The sequence below is a fragment of the Oncorhynchus mykiss genome, chromosome 23 (genome assembly GCF_057628025.1).
Source record: "Oncorhynchus mykiss isolate SJ-2025 chromosome 23, ASM5762802v1, whole genome shotgun sequence".
In the NCBI taxonomy this organism is placed as follows: domain Eukaryota; kingdom Metazoa; phylum Chordata; class Actinopteri; order Salmoniformes; family Salmonidae; genus Oncorhynchus; species Oncorhynchus mykiss.
Genome location: NC_143044.1, coordinates 3755204 through 3775112, shown reverse-complemented (window position 1 = coordinate 3775112; position 19909 = coordinate 3755204). Strand labels below are relative to the sequence as shown.

General features: G+C 40.4%; 1 protein-coding gene across 1 annotated transcript in view; it reads right to left on the bottom strand.

Moving 5' to 3' along the window:
* Positions 1-19302, bottom strand: part of LOC110502291 (brorin-like) — a 50286-nt gene extending 30984 nt beyond the window's left edge. Inside the window, exons 1-2 of the mRNA XM_021580216.3 lie at positions 18929-19302; positions 615-1372 (exon numbers count right to left, since the gene is read on the bottom strand). Coding sequence (XP_021435891.3) covers positions 615-1292 — 678 coding nt within the window. The 5' untranslated portion in view covers positions 1293-1372; positions 18929-19302. The remainder of the gene's footprint in view (positions 1-614; positions 1373-18928) is intronic.
* Between the last annotated feature and the right edge of the window lie 607 nt (positions 19303-19909).

The window sequence follows — 19909 nt, the reverse complement described above, 5'->3', positions numbered from 1 at the left end:
GATTTATACGTTTACTTGATACTTAAGTATATTTGAGCAATTACATTTACTTTTGATACTTAAGTATATTTAAAACCAAATACCGTTAAGACTTTTACTAAAGTAGTCGTTTACTGGATGACTTTCACTTTTACTTGAGTCATTTTCTATTAAAGTATCTTTACTTTTACTCAAGTATGATATTTAGGTACTTTTTCAACCACTGGTAGTGTGTAATTCATTTTATGTGACGTCAGAGCTCCAGTCTTCCCACACAAGTCGCCGCTCAACTCCATCGTAAATCGTGGAGTTGCGTTTAATCAGCTACTAGATCACTAGTGTGCTGGAGTTTCTTTTCAATTCAGAGGTTGATCTCTTGAAACACAGATTGTCATAAGAAAACTGTCACAAGAAAACATTTCAATTAAATAGCACTATAAAAGAGGTTGCCTAAGGATGTCATCATCACCTGGGTTGTATTCATGTGGAAAAACATTTTGAAACGGATAACAAACACTAGCGTTTCTTGTTGTACACGTTCAGGTAATCCATTCCCGTTTTGGCTCATTTTCTTATGTTTGCTTCCTAGAGAATAACACCCTGTCAACCTTTAAAGATATAATTTCCAGACTCACCTTAAACTCTTGTAGCGTTGTGTAGACCTTTCCCCTGAACTCACAGTAGTTCTTCTTCTCTTTGCACTCTGGACAGCACTGGCTGGTGTCCACCCGGATGCAGCGAGGGTGAACTTTGGGACATTCAGGTTTGGCACACAGGGGTCCCTCGTCCGTGCAGAGGCAAGGGCATGTGGAGGGCCCCGGGGTAAACTTCTCCCCGATGGCAAACACAAAGCCACTTTCGTCCATGCAGCCCTTCCCCCTGTAATCTGGATATGCGTACTCGTCGATAGCGTCAAGAGAAAGATTTGTTTCACTCGTGGGACCCTCGTCTACTCGGCTCAGGCCCCCCTCTTGCTCTTCCCACAACTCCTGTGATGCCTTCCCACCCTTGGATCCAGCAAGTTTCTGGATGCTGGAGTTTGGCCTGGATCTGTTGACAGAGGTTCTGTTGCTGGCCCCTCTGTGGGTCTCCAGGCCCATGAAGCTGATCTCCTCCAGCTGCTGCTGGGTGCTGTAGCTGAGCGCCCCCCCTGAGGCCTGCTGCTTGTCCTGCTTGTCCTCTCTGGCCTGGGTCAGGACACGCTCCAAGCGTTCCCGGCTCACTGACAAGTCTGCCAGGGGATTACACTGAGTACTGGTCAGAAACAACATAACAAAGAGGACTTCCACTGTCATGGCAACAGAGTGCACCATCTCTCCCCACCACCTGGAAGGTGGGATGACACCTTGGCTTCACATAACACACTTCATATCTCAGGTGTGAGCCAGTCCATCTGGAAAAAGAGAATGAAACTGGAATTAAGTATTTGACCATATGTAGGCTAGACATTGATATTGTCTCTTAGCCTGGTCCTAATTCTGTGCTTTATAGCAAACTCCTCTTGTCGTTATCATGGCCAAACAATGACCAAGACAATGACCACAGGAGTTGGCCATACAAGCATAAAAATATCTGACTAATTGTCTTCATGTTAGCCCCAATAAGGGTTCTGCTTTTTCATTGCAATACCGGATCCTATCAAAGAAACACCTCACATGACCTAAAGAAAACCTCAGCGACTTGGGCTGTCAGAACGGAGTGCATTCATATTGCCGGTGTCAGGAAATCAATAGGCTTTCTTACACTAACACTTCCTTGCATCAAATGCTCCCAGCAGGGACAGACTGTGGAGAAAATGGCCAAAAACTAACCTGAATCTCACTCCCCACCCGGAACAAAGGAAATATAATCAATGGATTCCGGTTCAAATAAAATCAGACAACTATACAGGGAGAAATTGATTAGAAAAGAGATCTTTCTTTTCAGGAAGAATGAATTTACTGTAGCTAGAGGACATTTCTAGACCAACTTAGATCACTGAACAGAGTAAAAAGTGTATATTGCTTCATTTATTTCTTTACATTTTTGGGGGACTTGTTGTGCATTGTTTGGTGTTTGTTAGGCATTACTGCATTGTGGGAGCTAGAAACATAAGCATTTCGCTGCACCTGCGATAACATCTGCTAAATATGTGTATGCAACCCCAAAAAATAGATTTGAACAAAAATAACAATAAAATGAAGTGTTCCATTATATGTTCTAAATCTATGGCTCTGGTTTTGTACATGTGCAATGGTCTCACACACCAGGCCTGGGGCCAGCAAACTGCAGCTTACGGATCTGATGTGGCATGCAGGCCAGGAGTTTAAGACCACTAATGTTAAGGGAATCAATATTTATTTCACTATTTTCATTGGTCAAATAATGCCCCCCCCCCCCCCCCCCCGTTTTTTTGTTACAATGAAATCTATTGAATTCAGTAATCAAACAATGGTTGTTTTATGACAAACATGCTGTCATAAACAGACAAACTGTCATGACTATATATGACATTGGCTATGATATTATCATGGCACCAACATCCTGGTTAAGTCGTAGCCTTGCAACAAGGCTTGGCTTCTGCGAGCCAGAATGACTCATGCTGTAGGAACAGGGTTTCTGCAGTTTCTGTAGCGTGAGACAGGGTTTACCCTATGGGTCCACATCTGGTCCCATTTTTACAGTCTTTGGTATGTATAGATAATTAATCTCACTGTGTGTGTGTGTGTGTGTGTGTGTGTGTGTGTGTGTGTGAATAAAGTTTCCCTGTGTGTACCTTTTGTGAGGCCTTATTCCCCTCTGACCGGGGGCAGAGTCACAGACCAGCAAAAGCAGAGAGTCGCTCTCTGATAGTATGACTCGGCCGGGGATCGAACTCCCAACCTTCCAATCTCAGGGTGGACACTAACCGCAATGCCACTAAGTTGGTCTTAGGTAAGCAGGACATACGACAATGAATGCATTGAGTTGATGAGTTTCTTTTTTGGTTTCATTACTAATCACATGACTTGATTACCCAACTAACTTGACATCTTAATGATTTGAGTTTGAATGCCTTGCTGTGTTTTGTTTCGACTTTCAATCATGTTCTTAAGAGTAGTATGTTGAGTACATTTTTTTTTCTTCTCTCTACTAAAACACTTGCAGTGGAATCAATATTTGTATCTTTGTGTAAAAAGGTGAGATTTTAGCTGTATTGACTGACCTGACAATTAGCTGTAGATGAGTGTCTGGACTCATTTAAGAATAAACCCTTCAGTATTTATTAATATGTCAACTCCGCTGGCAATGAATTCGTTTTCAATAGAGTAGAGTACAACTGCTGTTTCCGAATTAGGATTCTCAAGAAAGAACAGAAGGTATATAAATACTTTAAGCTTTCCCTGAGCAAGTCAGCCTTGTTAAAAAATGCAGTAGGTTAATATAAAGGGAATGAAAAACGTATGTTATCAGTAAGAATAAAAACATAGTATTTCTTAGGGAATACTACATTTTAATAAATGGATGTGCCTGACAAGTAAAATCATGTCCTGGCACCTCAGGGAAGTGTATATTGAGATCAATCAATCAAATGTATTTATAAAGCCCTTCTTACATCAGCTGATGTCACAAAGTGCTGTACAGAAACCCAGCCTAAAAACCCAAACAGCAAGCAATGCAGGTGTAGAAGCACAGTGGATAAGAAAAACTCCCTAGGACTGCCAGAACCTAGGAAGAAACCTAGAGAGGAACCAGTCCTCTTCTGGCTGTGCCGGGTGGAGATTATAGCAGAACATGGCCAAGATATTCAAATGGTCATAGATGACCAGCAGGGTCAAATAATAATATTCACAGTGGTTGTAGAGGGTGTAACAGGTCAGCACCGCAGGAGTAAATGTCAGTTGGCTTTTCATAGCTGATAATTCAGAGTATCTCTACCTGCTGTCTCTAGAGAGTTGAAAACAGCAGGAGATAAGAGATAGAGATAAGGGCTGTGGTCAAGCTCAATTCTAGACAACTCTAAACATAGATTGAAAGTCACTTCATGTGTAGTCTCGAACACCACAGCCTCAGACTTCCAGCCTGGGGATGCAGTTACGTGACAATGCAGTGCCTTCAGCAAGTATTCAGACCCCTTGACTTTTTCCACATTTTGTTACGTTAGTGCCTTATTCTAAAATTGATCAAATTGTTTTCCCCCCCTCAATCTATACCAATAACCCATATAAAAAAAACTGAAGTATCACATTTACGTAACTATTCAGACCCTTTACCCTGTACTTTGTTGAAACACCTTTGGCAGCGATTACAGCATCTATTCTTCATTGGTATGACGCTACAAGCTTTGCACACCTGTAATTGCGGAGTTTCTCCCATTATTTTCTGCAGATCCTCTCAAGCTCTGTCAGGTTAGATGGGGAGTGTCGCTGCCTAGCTATTTTCAGGTCTCTCCAGAGATGTTAGATCTTGTTCAAGTCCGGACTCTGGCTGGGCACTCAAGGACATTCAGAGACTTGTCCCGAAGCCACTCCTGAATCGTCTTTGCTGTGTGCTTAGGGTCGTCGTCCTGTTGGAATGTGAAGCTTCGCCCCAGCCTGAGGTTTTCATCAAGGATCTCTGTACTTTGCTCCATTTATCTTTTCCTCGATCCTCACTAGTCTCCCAGTCCCTGTCCCTGAAAAATGATACCATGCTTCACCGTAGGGATGGTGCCAGGTTTGCAGAAATGTTTTGGTACCCCTCCCCAGATCTGTGCCGTGACACAATCCTGTCTCTGAGATATACAGACAATTCCTTCATCCTCATTGCCTGGTTTTTGCTCTGACATGCGCTGTCAACTGTGGGACCTTATATAGACTAGAGGTCGACCGATTAACCGGAATGGCCGATTAATTAGGGCCGATTTCAAGTTTTCATAACAATCGGAAATCGGTATTTTTGGGCGCCGATTTCCGATTATAAAATATATATATATATATATATTATTTTTTGTTGTTTTATACTTTTATTTAACTAGGCAAGTCAGTTAAGAACACATTCCTATCTACAATGACGGCCTAGGAACTGTGGGTTAACTGCCTTGTTCAGGGGCAGAACGACAGATTTTCACCTTGTCAGCTCAGGGGTTCCAATCTTGCAACCGCACAGTTAACTAGTCCAACGCTCTAAACATTGCACTCCACGAGTAGCCTGCCTGTTACGTGAATGCAGTAGAAGCCAAGGTAAATTGCTAGATAGCATTAAACTTATCTTATAAAAAACAATCAATCAATCATAATCACTAGTTATAACTACTAATCCAGTTTAGCAGGCAATATTAACCAGGTGAAATTGTAATTTCTCTTGCGTTCATTGCACGCAGAGTCAGAGTATATGCAACAGTTTGGGCTGCCTGGCTCATTGCGAACTAATTTGCCAGAATTTTACGTAATTATGACATACAATGCTTCCCACACATCTGGAGAAGATGGCATCAAACGTCTCGTCTCAGTCACCTGAGATTTCTTTATCTGCTCATGCAAAGTCGCCAAGCAGTATGCAGACATCGGGGCGGTCCCTGACGATGACGTTAATGAAGTCCACCAGGAGGTGAAAGGTTAGGCAGTCAGAGGGGTTTAGGGACCACAGGCCATCAGCTGCTCTGGTACATCAGGAATGTCCATTTCCTGTTTGATGGGATTTGAGTAGAACAGATTGAAGGTTGTGCAATGTAACAAGAATGTAACAAGAATATTTAGACTTAGGGATGCCATCCGTTAGATAAAATACCGAACGGTTCCGTATTTCACTGAAATAATAAACATTTTGTTTTCAAAATTATAGTTTCCGGATTCGATCATATTAAAGACCAAAGGCTCGTATTTCTGTGTGTTATTATGTTATAATTAAGTCTGATTTGATAGAGCAGCAGCAGGCCCGTAATCATTCATTCAAACAGCACTTTCGTGCATTTTGCCAGCAGCTCTTCGCAAGCACAGCGCTGTTTATAACAATGGCTGGTGTAATAAATGTGAAATGGCTAGCTAGTTAGCTGGGTGTGCGCTAATACTGTTTCAAACGTCACTCGCTTTTAGATTTGGAGTAGTTATTCCCCTTGCAGCGGGTAATGATGCTTCGAGTGTGGCTGTTGTCGATGTGTTCCTGGTTCGAGCTCAGGTAGGGGCGAGGAGAGGGACGGAAGCTATACTGTTACACTGGCAATACTATAGTTTCTATAAGAACATCCAATATTCAAAGGTATATAAAATACAAATGGTATAGAGAGAAATAGTCCTATAAATACTATATTAACTACAACCTAAAACCTCTTACCTTGGAATATTGAAGTCTCAGGTTAAAAGGAACCACCAACTTTCATATGTTCTCATGTTTTGAGCAAGGAACTTAAACGTTAGCTTTTTTACATGGTACATATTTTACATGGCACATATTACTTTCTTCTCCAACACTTTGTTTTTGCATTATTTAAACCAAATTGAACATGTTTCATTATTTATTTGAGGCTAAATGGATTTTATTGATGTTTTATATTAAGTTAAAATAAGTGTTAATTAATTCAGTATTGTTGTAATTGTCATTATTACAAAATAAATAAATAAATAAAAAATTGTCCGATTAATCGGTATCGGCTTTGTTGGTCCTCCAACAATCGGTATCGGCGTTGAAAAATCATAATCGGTCGACCTCAAATATAGACAGGTGTGTGCCTTTCCAAATCAAGTCCAATCAATTGAATTTACCACAGGTGGACTCCAATCAAGTTGTAGAAACATCTCAAGGATGATCAATGGAAACAATTTCGAGTCTCATAGCAAAGGGGCTGAAAATTTATATAAATAATGTATTTCTGTTTTTATTTGTAATAAATGTGCAAAATTGTCTAAAAACCTGTTTTTGCTTTGTCATTATGAAGAAAAAGTCAAGGTGTCTGAATACTTTCTGAATGCACTGTATGCATTTCAAAATAATGACAATTTTGCAATGCCCGAAAATCAGTCCAATCTATTCACAGAACAGAAAAGGCCCGACTTGAAAATGAATGGACTCTACCCAGCTGTTACACCACTGGTGTTTGGTAGTTGTGAGGTGATTCTGTTCTGTTATATTGTTGTGTATGAGCCAAGAGGCAAAATCCAAGGAGCAAGGCTAAGACTGGGCCGAACGAGGTAGCAGAACGAGGTAGTGATAGTGCCATACAGATAGTGCCGCAGCAGACGGAGCCAATAGTTCATTAGTAAAAGTACTTAATTTGGCTCCGTTCTCCATAACCTCACTACCTTTAACAGCTGCTAGTGCCTGGCTGTCACAGTCCCACACTGCTACTGCTGCTAGCTGTCCTCTTCTCCTCCTACTTGCCTCTGGATGGCCCTCAGGCTAACCATCATCTCCTTGGTTCTAGTGGCCCTAGTCAGTTGCATGTTCATCTTTGTTTTGCTCATATTCTTTTTTTCTTATTGCCTTTCATCTGTTAGTGCATGTGAAAGGAAATTGTGTGTGTGGAGAAAAAAATCCCAATGGTTATCAAACAGTGGTTATTAGCTATTTCTGTATAGCACAGAACAAGCGTGGTGGTTTTTATCAGCACCGAATGAATGGTTCCTCTCTGGCGGACAGAAGACTATCAATGTTTCCGGTGACTTCTAAAGGTGTATGGCGTTATTGCTCTACTGCGGTCAGAATGAATAAACGTGTTTTGTCTTCATTGTTAAAGAGAGAAGGTTAAGTCATACCTGTTGACATAGTTTTAATTCATTCTGTTTAAGGTCAAGGCTGTCTTGACATCTCAAATTATTTTATTGATTTTTTATTTTTTTATTTCACCTTTATTTAACCAGGTAGGCTAGTTGAGAACAAGTTCTCATTTACAACTGCGACCTGGCCAAGATGAAGCAAAGCGACACAAGCAACAACACAGAGTTACACATGGAATAAACAGACATGCAGTCAATAACACAATAGGAAAAAAAGTATATATACAGTGTGTGCAAATGAGGTAAGGTAAGGGAGGTAAGGCAATAAATAAGCCATAGTGGCGAAATAATTACAGTTTAACAATTAAACACTGGAGTGATAGATGTGCAAAAGATGAAGGTGCAAGTAGAGATACTGGAGTGCAAAGGATTCTAAAAATGATACAGTGCGTATCTGACTGAACAGAGCAATATTTCAGCCGCATTTAATTGAGCTGAGGTATTGAAGAGTGTGAGACTGCCAGGTTCAATAGCACTCATTGAGACATTGAAATTGTGACATATGTTATATTATAGTCTTATTCTGTAAGACTGTATTAGGGAGTTGGTGGCATCTAAACTCTATGAAGGAGTCCCTCTTCTGTTCTACTCAAATCCCATCAAACAGGAAATGGACATTCCTGATGTACCAGAGCAGCTAATGGCCTGTGGTCCCTAAACCCGTCTAACAGCCTAACCTTTCACCTCCTGGTGGACTTCATTAACGTCATCGTCAGGGACCGCCCCGACGTCTGCATACTGCTTGGCGACTTTGCATGAGCAGATAAAGAAATCTCAGGTGACTGAGACGTTTGACGCCATCTTCTCCAGATGTATGGGAAGCATTGTAGAGGACACACAAGGAGTTGGATGGCGGTTGGCATTTGTTCCCTCCCAGAGATATGTCCTCCATCGCTTAATTTACCCACAACCCCCTTTCACCCTGCCGAACCTCAGCAAGCATGATGCTGAGCGCGTGACACTGGTGCCTGACCCCTGCACCATGCTCATTTTTATTTTTTTATTTTACCTTTATTTTACTAGGCAAGTCAGTTAAGAACACATTTTTATTTTCAATGACAGCCTAGGAACAGTGGGTTAACTGCCTGTTCAGGGGCAGAACGACAGATTTGTACCTTGTCAGCTCTGGGGTTTGAACTTGCAACCTTCCGGTTACTAGTCCAACGCTCTAACCATTAGGCTACGCTGTCATTGAGGACGTGACCTTTGGCTTGACCACTACGAACATCGTGTTCAACATGGGAGCAGAGGAGATCAGATGTGCTGCCGGTTCGGAAAGATTCTCACGCATCTTGAAACACATGCTGACCCAGAGAAGCTACTACCCCCTATACCTGCTGATGAAATTAGAAATTCCAGAGCTAGGGCCAGATACCCCTCAGTCCTGATGTGCGCTACTTCATCAAGGATGTGATTGGCTGTGTGTGTGTGTCAATCCTGGACCATGGGCCAGGTGGGAGGGACTTATGGCAAGCTGCTCATCAAGAGGAGCTCCACATCGATAGATGGGAAGAGTCAGTCCCCGTGTGGCCGGCTAAGTGGTCAAGATCTAACCTGATTGAAGACTGACTGAAGATTGATCTCTCTCCCTACTTCTCATCATATTACACAATGATCCATTCTACAAGGGCTTGTCTGTTTATTTTTTTGTACATCAGTACTTTGATATAATGTAACTGGCTGCTTACAGTCATTTCATTGGGTAATTTTCTCTGTCCTATATTAACCCATTCGTAGACGCAAACTGCTTTCGCGCCTATGGACGATATTATCATCTGGTCAGGAGTTTTGTTAAAATCCCCGAAACTCGTTCTGATCGTTAAAACGTATCGTTTGCAGTACGGTTTTGGAAACATATGGAACTTGTCTTTCATATCAGCGAGAAATAATTTTCCAAAAACACAAGGCTAAAATACTACACACCTTTATAGGGTGAGTGTTCCCACACGGCCATATCGCCATGTTATATTGCTTGTTTACAGAAGACAGACGGAAGACATAGGCGGCCACCTGTACTAGTTAGCTATCTAGCGTGCTAGGAACACCTGTGTGTAAGCGTAACTGGGGAGGCAGTGTAGTTCGTCAACTGGAGGCACACATAGCAAAGTAGCACTATAGGGGACTTGATCCTCCTCCTCCTTCCTTCCTTCCCACCGGTCAAAAACTGGTTGCATCAATGTTGTTTCCACGTCATTTCAACAACAAAAAAACGCAATCTGATGACGTTGAATCAACGGATTGGGATTTGCAAAAACTCATCAAGGTAATGGAATTTCGTCTTTTTTTTCTCCACCAAACTTTTAACCTAAATCCAATGACATGGTGACCTTTTTTGTGTTAATTTCACGTAGAATTCATGTTAGTTGACATCTCAAACAAATGTAAATCAAAGCTAGACGTTGAAATGACGTCTGTGCCCAGTGGGTTCGTTGTGAGCCTAGGGTTGTTCCATGGCTGATTGTTCTAATGCTCTTGTTGGTCCAACACACATCTATGAAGGGGCAATCTCTTATTCTTGAGTGGAGTTCTCACTTCATGCCAAAATCTTCTGGGGGCAATGAGCAAATAATTACCATAATTGTTTATTAATGATTATCATCTCTACACTATGTTGTTCAGCCTCCTGTGTCAGGGAGTGTCTACCCAAAAATGTACTCTTATGCAAATAGGAATGAGTGTGGAGTGTGCTCTTACCTCCGAGGTAGGATATTATCAGCAGTGTATTATAACAGACTACGGCTGGAAAGAGGATAACTGGCGACAGCATTTCCTCTTTTGTGGCCGTGTACAACACTCATGTTGTACAACTGGTGTACAAAGAATTTTTCACAATGGTTGTGATACAGCTGATATTTTTTTGTGAGTCAAACAGAGAGCTTGACTGCACGAATAATGTTTACACAATGACTGTGGGGTGACTCCAAAATGCTTGTGTATTTCTTTTGTGCAGAAAAACTTTCTGTTGTATCACTACCATTTGTATCAGTTGTACAACGTGAGTGTGTACAGAGGCATTGCCTCCTGAATCAGGTAGCATCTGTGTGTTGGAGGTCACCTATCACATCAGCAATGAAGCCCCACAAATCTCCAGAGTAGTTCAACTCCATCATGTTGAGGTCCCATAGGGCGGAGCACAATTGGCCGGGTTAGGGTTTGGCCGGGGTAGGCCGTCATTGTAAATAAAAACGTGTTCTTAACTGACTTGTCTAGTCAAATCAAATATTTAAAAAGATACATCAATAAATGGAGTCTACAACCAAAATTCCCCAATTAAAGCTAAGCTGCAATTAAAGGGAAAGGCAGTGTTCTCCTTAGGCTTATAGTAAGCACTATTACAACTATAACATAGACACACAATTTTCTAAACGGATTGTGTGAGAGATGTTTACTAAGCACACTGAGGGCTCATATTTCTGTTCTGCCTTCAGAAAGTATTCCCCTTGACTTATTCCACATTTTGTTGTGTTACTGCCTGAATTCAAAGTGGATTAGATAGATATTTTTTCTCACCCATCTACACACAATACCGCACAATGACAAAATGAAAACATGTTTTTAGACCTTTTAGCAAATGTATTGAAAATGAAATACTGAGTCAATACATAATCGAATCACCTTTGGCAGCGATTACAGCTGTGGGTGAATTCTGGGTAAGTCTCGGTAAGAGCTTTGCACACCTGGATTGTACAATATTTGCACATCATACTTTAAAAAAATGTCAAGCTCTGTAAAGTTGGTTGTTGATCATTGCTAAACAACCGTTTTCAAGTCTTCCCATAGATTTTCAAACAGATTAAGACAAAACTGTAACTCGGCCACTCAGGAACATTCAATGTCATCTTGGTAAGCAACTCCAGTGTATATTTGGCCTTGTGCTTTAGGCTATTGTCCTGCTGAAAGGTGAATTTAAACTCCCAGTGTCTGTTGGAAAGCAGACTGAAACAGTCTTTTATTTAGGATTTTGCCTGTGATTAGCCCTATTCTGTTTTTTTACCCCCCCAAAAAACTCCCTAGTTCCTTGCCAATGACAAGCATATTCATGACATGATACAGCCACCACCATGATTGAAAATATGATGAGTGGTACTCAGTAATGTGTTGTGGATTTGCTCCAAACATAAGGCTTTGTATTCAGGACATACAGTGCATTTGGAAAGTATTCAGACGGCTTGACTTTTTCCACATTTTGTCACATTACAGCCTTATTTAATATGGATGATATCGTTTTTTGCTCTCATCAATATACACACAATACTCCATAATGACAAAGAAAAATAATGTTTTTTAGAAAAGGTTTTGAATTTATCACATTTCCATACAGTACCAGTCAAAAGTTTGGACACACCTACCCATTCAAGGTTTTCTTTTTATTTGGACTACTTTCTACTTTTTAGAATAATAGTGAAGACATCAACATTATGAAATAACACATACGGGAATCATGTAGTAACCAAAAAATTGTTAAACAGCTCAAGAAATATTTTATATTTCAGATGTTTCAAAGTAGCCACCATTTGCCTTGATGACAGCTTTGCACACTCTTGGCATTCTCTCAACCAGCTTCACCTAGAATTATTTTCCAACAGTCTAAAAGGCGTTCCCACATATGCTGAGCACTTGTTGGCTGCTTTTCCTTCACTCTGCGGTCCAACTCATCCCAAACCATCTCAATTGGGTTGAGGTCAGGTGATTGTAGATTCCAGGTCATCTGATGCAGCACTCAATCACTTTCTATCTTGGTCAAATAGCACTTACACAGCCTGGATGTGTGTTAGGTCATTGTCCTGTTGAAAAACAAGTGATAATCCCATTAAGTGCAAAGCAGATGGGATGCCGTATTGCTGCAGAATGCTGTTAAGTGTGCCCTGAATTCTAAATGAATCACCAACAGTGTCACAAGCAAAGCACCTCCACACCATCACACTTCCTCCTCCATGCTTCACGGTGGGAACCACACATGCAGAGAACATCCGTTCACCTACTCTACGTCTCACAAAGACACAACGGCTAGAACCAAAAATCTCAAATTTGGACTCATCAGACCAAAGGACAGATTTCCACCAGTCTAATGTCCATTGCTCGTGTTTCTTGGCCCAAGCAAGTTTCTTATTATTATTGGTGTCCTTTAGTAGTGGTTTCTTTGCAGCAATTCGACCATGAAAGCCGGTGTCAGAGGAAGGCCCTAAAAATGGTTAAAAACTCCAGCCAACCTAGTCATTGACTGTTCTCTCTGCTAACGCACGGCAAGCGGTACCGGAGCACCAAGTCTAGGTCCAAGAGGCTTCTAAACAGCTTCTATCCCCAAGTGATAAGTCAAATCCATTTTTAGGGCTTTCCTCTGACACGTGGGAACACCTTTTAGACTGTTGGAAAATAAATAATTCTAGGTGAAGCTGGTTGAGAGAATGCCAAGAGTGTGCAAAGCTGTCATCAAGGCAAATGGTGGCTACTTTGAAACATCTGAAATATAAAATATTTCTTGAGCTGTTTAACAATTTTTTGGTTACTACATGATTCCATATGTGTTATTTCCGATTTGTGACTTCTCTCCTTAGCTGGAAAATGTCTGTATGGCTTTTTGTGGCTAAGCGCTGTCCTAACATAATCGCATGGTATGCTTTCGCCGTAAAGCCTTTTTGAAATCTGACACCTTGGCTGGATTAACAACAAGTTTAGCTTTATTTTGATGTATTGCACTTGTGATTTCATGAAAGTTGAATATTTATAGTAATTTGAATTTGGTGCTTTGCCATTACACCGGATGTTGGCCAGGTGGGACGCTAACATCCCACCTATCCCAGAGAGGTGAATAACTCTACCCACATATTACATCAATTACCTCGACTAACCGGTACACCCGCACATTGACTCTGTACCGGTACCTCCTGTATATAGCGTCGCTATTGTTATTTTACTGCTGCTCTTTAATTATTTGTTCATTTTACTTCTTAGTTTTCTTGGCATTTTTCTTAAAACTGAATTGTTGTTTAAGGGCTTGTAAGTAAGCATTTCACTGTAAGGTCTACTACACCTGTTGTATTCGGCACATGTGACAAATAACATTTGATTTGAAATTTGGTGTGATTCACGCAGTCTCCTCTGAACTGTTGATGTTCAGATGTGTGTGTTTCCTGAACTCCGTGAAGCATTTATTTGGGCTGCAATTTCTGAGGCTGGTAACTTTAATGGACTTATCCTCTGCAGCAGAGGTAACTCTGGGTCTTCCTTTCCTGTGGCGGTCCTCATGAGAGCCAGTTTCATCATAGCACTTAATGGTTTTTGCGACTGCACTCTTCCAGATTGATTGACCATCATGTCTTAAAGTAATGATGGACTGTCGTATCTCTTTGCTTATTTGAGCTGTTCTTCCCATAGTATGGATTTGGTATTTTACCAAATAGGGCAATCTTCTGTATACCACCCCTACCTTGTCACAACACAACTGATTGGCTCAAATGCATTAAGAAGGAAAGAAATTCCACAAATTAACTTTTAACAAGGCACACCTGTTAATTTAAATGCATTCCAGGTGACTACCTCATGAAGCTGGTTGAGATAATTCCAACAGTGTGCAAATGCTACTTTGAAGAATGTCAAATATAAAATATATTTTGATTTGTTGAACACTTTTTTGGTTACAACATGATTCCAAATGTGTTAACTCATATTTTTTTATGTCTTCACTATTATTTTACAATGTTGAAAATAGTACAAATAAAGAAAACCCCTTGAATGAGTAGGTGTGTCCAAACGTTTGACTGGTACTGTAAGTATTGACCCTTTACTCAGTACTTTGTTGAAGCACCTTTGGCAGCAATTATAGCCTCAAATCTTCTTGGGTATGACACTACAAGCTTGGCACACCTGTATTTGGGGAGTTTCTCCCATTCTTCTTTGCAGAGCCACTGAAAATCTGTCAGGTTGGAAGGGGAGCGTCGCTGCACAGCTATTTTCAGGTCTCTCCAGAGATGTTCGATCGGGTTCAAGTCCAGGCTCTGGCTGAGCCACTCAAGGACATTCAGACTTGTCCCTAAGCCACTCCTGTATTGTCTTGGCTGTGTGCTAATTTTCCTGTTGGAAGGTGAACCTTAGGTGAACCACCCCAGTCTGAGGTCCTGAGCGCTCTGGAGCAGATTTTCATCAAGGATCTCTCTGTATATTGCTCCGTTCATCATTCCCTCGATCCGGGCTAGTCTCCCAGTCCATGCCGCTGAAAAATATCCCCACTGCATTATGCTACCACCACCCTACTTCCCTGTAGGGATGGTGCCATGTTTCCTCCAGACATGATGCAGGCATTCAGGCCAAAGAATTCAATATTGGTTTCATCAGACCAGAGAATCTTGTTTCTCATGGTCTGAGAGTCCTTTAGGTGCCTTTTGTCAAACCCCAAGCGGGCTGTCATGTGCCTTTTATCATTGGTGTAAAGTACTTAAGTAGTACTTCAAAGTATTTTTTACTTAAGTTTTTTTTTTTTGGTATCTGTCCTTTACTTTACTATTAACATTTTTGACAACTTTTATTTTTCCTTCACTACATTCCTAAAGAATATTATGCACTTTTTACTACATACAATTTCTCTGACACCCAAAAGTACATTTTGAATGCTTAGCAGGTCAGAAAATGGTCCAATCCTCTTATCTGGCAGACTCACTAAATGCAAATGCTTTGTTTGTAAATTATGTCTGAGTGTTGGATTGTGACCCTGGCGATCCATAAATAAAAAATAAAAAACAATTGTGCCTTCTGGATTGGGTAATTTAAGGAATTGTAAATTATTCATACTTTTACTTTTGATACATTTTAGCAACTACATGTACTTTTGATACTTAAGTATATTTAAAACCAAATACTTTTAGACTTTTACTCAAGTAGTATTTTACTGGGTGACTTTCACTTTGACATGAGTCATTTTCTATTAAGGTATCTTTACTTTAAGTTTGAAAATGTAGTACTTTTCCCACCACTGCCTTTTACTGAGGAGTGGCTTCATTCTGGCCACTCTACCATAAAGGCCTAATTAGTGGAGTGCTACAGAGATGGTTGTCCTTCTGGAAGGTTCTCCCATCTCCACAGAGGAACTCCAATCATGTTAAGATGGCATCAGCGAGGATGGCTGACATTTTACATGCCCGTAACCAATTGTGCTTTTTTGGTCATTTTTTTGCATTGTTTGTCACTTATTTGTGTACTTATTTTGTACATAATGTTGCTGCTACCGTCTCTTATGACCGAAAATAACTTCTGGACATCAGAATGGGGATTACTCACCACGAACTGGAAGAAGCTTTTTCCTTTAACGAGTCCGATGAGAAAGATATACTGCTCTCCCAGGAACAGGCCCAAATCCCCGTCATTTGCGTGAAGAAAAGACGGAGGAAAAGAGGACGCAGATCGGGCTGCCTTTTGATAATTCGTAGGCGAGTGAGTAAACTTCCCTTGCCATCAATCCTACTTGCTAACATACAATCATTGGAAAATTAAATTGATGACCTACGATTATGATTATCCTACCAACGGGACATTAAGAACTGAAATATCTTATGTTTCACCGAGTAGTGGCTGAACGACAACACGGATAATATAGAGCTGGAGAGATTTTCAATGCACCGGCAGAACAAAGACGAGGGGTGGGGGTGTGTGTCTTTTTGTCAATAACAGCTGGTGTGCAATGTCTAATATTAAAGAAGTCTTGAGGTATTGCTTGCCTAAGGTAGAGTACCTTATGATAAGCTGTAGACCACACTATCTACCAATAGAGTTCTCATCAATTTTTTTTACAGCCATTTTAAAATATGACTGTAAACGTAACAAAATGTGAAATAAATCAAGGGGTCTGGATACTTTCCGAATGCACAGTAAAGTTCAAAGTTCAGTTTTAATTTAGTGCCTTATTGCAAACAGGATGCATGTTTTGGAATAGTTTTAGTCTGTACAGGCTTCCTTCTTTCCACTCCGTCATTTAGTTTAGTATTGTGGAGTAACTACAATGTTGTTGATCCATTCTCAGTTTTCCCCTATCACAGCCATTAAACTCTGTAACTGTTTTTAAGTCACCATTGGCCTGATGGTGAAATCCCAATGCCTGCTTTTTTATTTTTACCCATCTAAAAATAGGTGCCCTTCTAAGCGAGGCATTTGTCTTTGTGGGTGAATCTGTGTTTGAAATTAACTGCTCGAATATAGGGAATTTATAGATAATTGTATGTGTAGGGTACAGAGATTAAGCAGTCATTCAAAAGAAATGTTAAACACTATTATTGCACACAGAGTGAGTCCATGAAACGTATTATGTGACTTGTTAAGCACATTTTTACTCCTGAATTTTATGCTTGCCATAACAAGACGCTTCAGCTTTTAATTTTCAATGAATTTGTACAATTTCTAAAAACATAATTCAAATTGATCTGGCCAATGGTTATTGTGTGTAGGCCAGCTGAATAAAATCTCGATTTAATCCATTGTAAATTCAGACTGTAACACAACAAAATGTGAGGTGTGAATATTTCCTGAAGGCACTGTATGCATAGATGAAATTGCATGTTCTGCAAAGAAGGCATATGCAACTCAAGCATTTCCTTTGAGATCGGTTTAATTTTGTGACAATGTAGATCAAGTGAGATGAAATGGAAAGTGTTCCAACAGCAAGTGGGCTGAGAGTTGACAGTGTTGGGACGGCATTGAATACATTTTCCTTCACTTGAAAAGCTTCCATATGTTTATGTGAATAAATGGTGTGAAATTAGAAAAATTGAATTAAAGCAATGAGAGTGGCTGAGACAGAATCCAATACGTTTCTAATGCTGCCTGCCAGTGTTTCATTGAATTGCATGCATTGACTGTTATATTTATTACTGACCCAAATCCCAACTCCCCAAAAAAAGAAGCCTAAACATGCAATAACAATCCTTAATCAAAAATAATTAAATGATCCCAAAATGTAATTTATCAATGTAATTGTGTATGCCCAAATACTTTAAGCCTGTTGAAGGTTGTAACTGTAAATAACAACATTGGATCCTCAATATTGATCCTCAAGCTTAATGGCCAGTTAATAAGGCTGATATGCAAAATGTCCCAGGTTCATGTCTGCTGGGGTTAATGTGTTAACCATGTGGGCTATCTGAGATGTGTGGGATTATTCAGAAATTGTGTGAGGTTGCAAAATCTTTGATCCAGTAATCCAGATCAAATGTATCCCCTCACCACCACCACCCTGGTATCTCTTTGCTTTTGGGTGGAACTTGAAATCAAATTTGAATGTATCTGATGATATCTGATGATACTGCATATTGTGCAACAGCAAAGAACCTGTTTTATTAATGATCCCATGCTATGTAATTGAAATATTGCATTTCAACCAAATATTGCCTTTGGCTGAAAAATTGCCACTCCTATGGGTGAACAGAATCTTAAAGCATGATCATTTTGATATTGATTAATATTATAAAAAATTGGCCCCTGAAGTCCATGCATGTCTGGAATCGTGCAGGTGGATAATGTATGGGTCCCCATGAAAAATGGGGTTTGCTGGTCATTCAACACAATGTATGCATACATACCTTTCAATATGATTTAACTTGATGACAAATGATTCATGTGATAGGAGAATGCAATGTTCCATATTGCAATTGCTCATTCCAAGGCGTGCATTTGCTGTATAATGCATTGTATGATCAAATAGATGATGCTTAGTCTTGACATCCCCACCTGTTACAGCCCTAGCCTAGTCTACTGCATGCACTTCAGACATTGCAAAACGTCGCAAAACAGGAGGCACGATCAAACAATAAATCATTTTTTTTTGGAGGGGGGGCAGCCAATCCACATCGTACTGTAGTCCACTTCAAAATGACAATAAAACCGTTAATTATTCTGAATATAGCGGCATACACAATTTGAGTTCATTCAATTGGTTGGCACAATAGAGCACCACAGTCTTAGCAGGTGGACTGTCTTCGAATGGTGCTCTTATTACTACCTCACTGGATTCCATGCTTTTCAGATGCATAAAAAATTGCTTGTGCATTTGCATTTACTACCTTTAAATCCTTTGCAGATTGGCTACTATGGACGTCAGGGGCGTAACGTTATGCATCAATATGTATAGATACTATCTCCTATTGCAACAAAGTAAGTTGGTATGAATGTACATTACTTCATATTGGATTAATTGGTTGAGTATTCACCTGTTAAGTTGCGAAACAATTGAAAGAGTGGCAGATAATATAAATGCATACCTGTAAGCTTCTGCATGTGTCCTTATCCGTTGGGTGACCGTTGGGTTGAGGTAGAAGTCGAAGCTTTTTTTAGTGCAGGCTATAAGCTGCTCACGGTAACAACATATCACTATAGAGACATAACAACTGTCGCATATAGCCTACAACAAAACAAAACTACAAACACTATTGCAAACACGGGTCTAGTAGTTTCCAATAAGGATGCTTGATTGTCCGTAGATGCGTCTTGAGCAACTTGCGGTCCTCTTTCATATAGGGAGGTCCTCCTTGATATAAAGAGGTCCTCCTTCCCTTCCAGTCGCTCGTTCGAAATACTGCAAGGCGAGTGGCGCCAAAGCTTTCTTCCTCGTCTACGTTGGCACTTTTTTGGGTATGAGTGACAAAAAAAATATTAGGGTCCTTACGTCACATATTATTTTTTTCAGTGAAATGGGAGCGCCGACTTGACCACTAGGAGGGGTATAGCTTCTCTGTAGAGAATTAATGAGTGAACTCTGAGAAGACGCTCAGATTAACCAATTAAGATTGATTTTAGTATCCTGTTTAATCTTTAATGGTCTCTGTGTAATGTTTTACGACTGTAATTTAATTGAGCTGATATGAGAAATACATGGTGAACTGAGTGTGCCCAGATGGATCAATCCTATAGTCTAATAGCAGGCAAAGTCCCCCCCCCCCCCCCCCCCCCACACACACACACATACACACACGCACGTAAACTCAGCAAAAAAGAAACGTCCCTTTTTCAGGACCCTGACTTTCAAAGATAATTCGTAAAAATTCAAATAACTTCACAGATCTTCATTGTGAAGTGTTTAAACACTGTTTCCCATGCTTGTTCAATGAACCATAAACAATTAATGATCATGCACCTGTGGAATGGTCGTTAAGACACTAACAGTTTACAGACAGTAGTCAATTAAGGTCACAGTTATGAAACCTTAGGACACTAAAGAGGCCTTTCTACTGACTCTAAAAAAC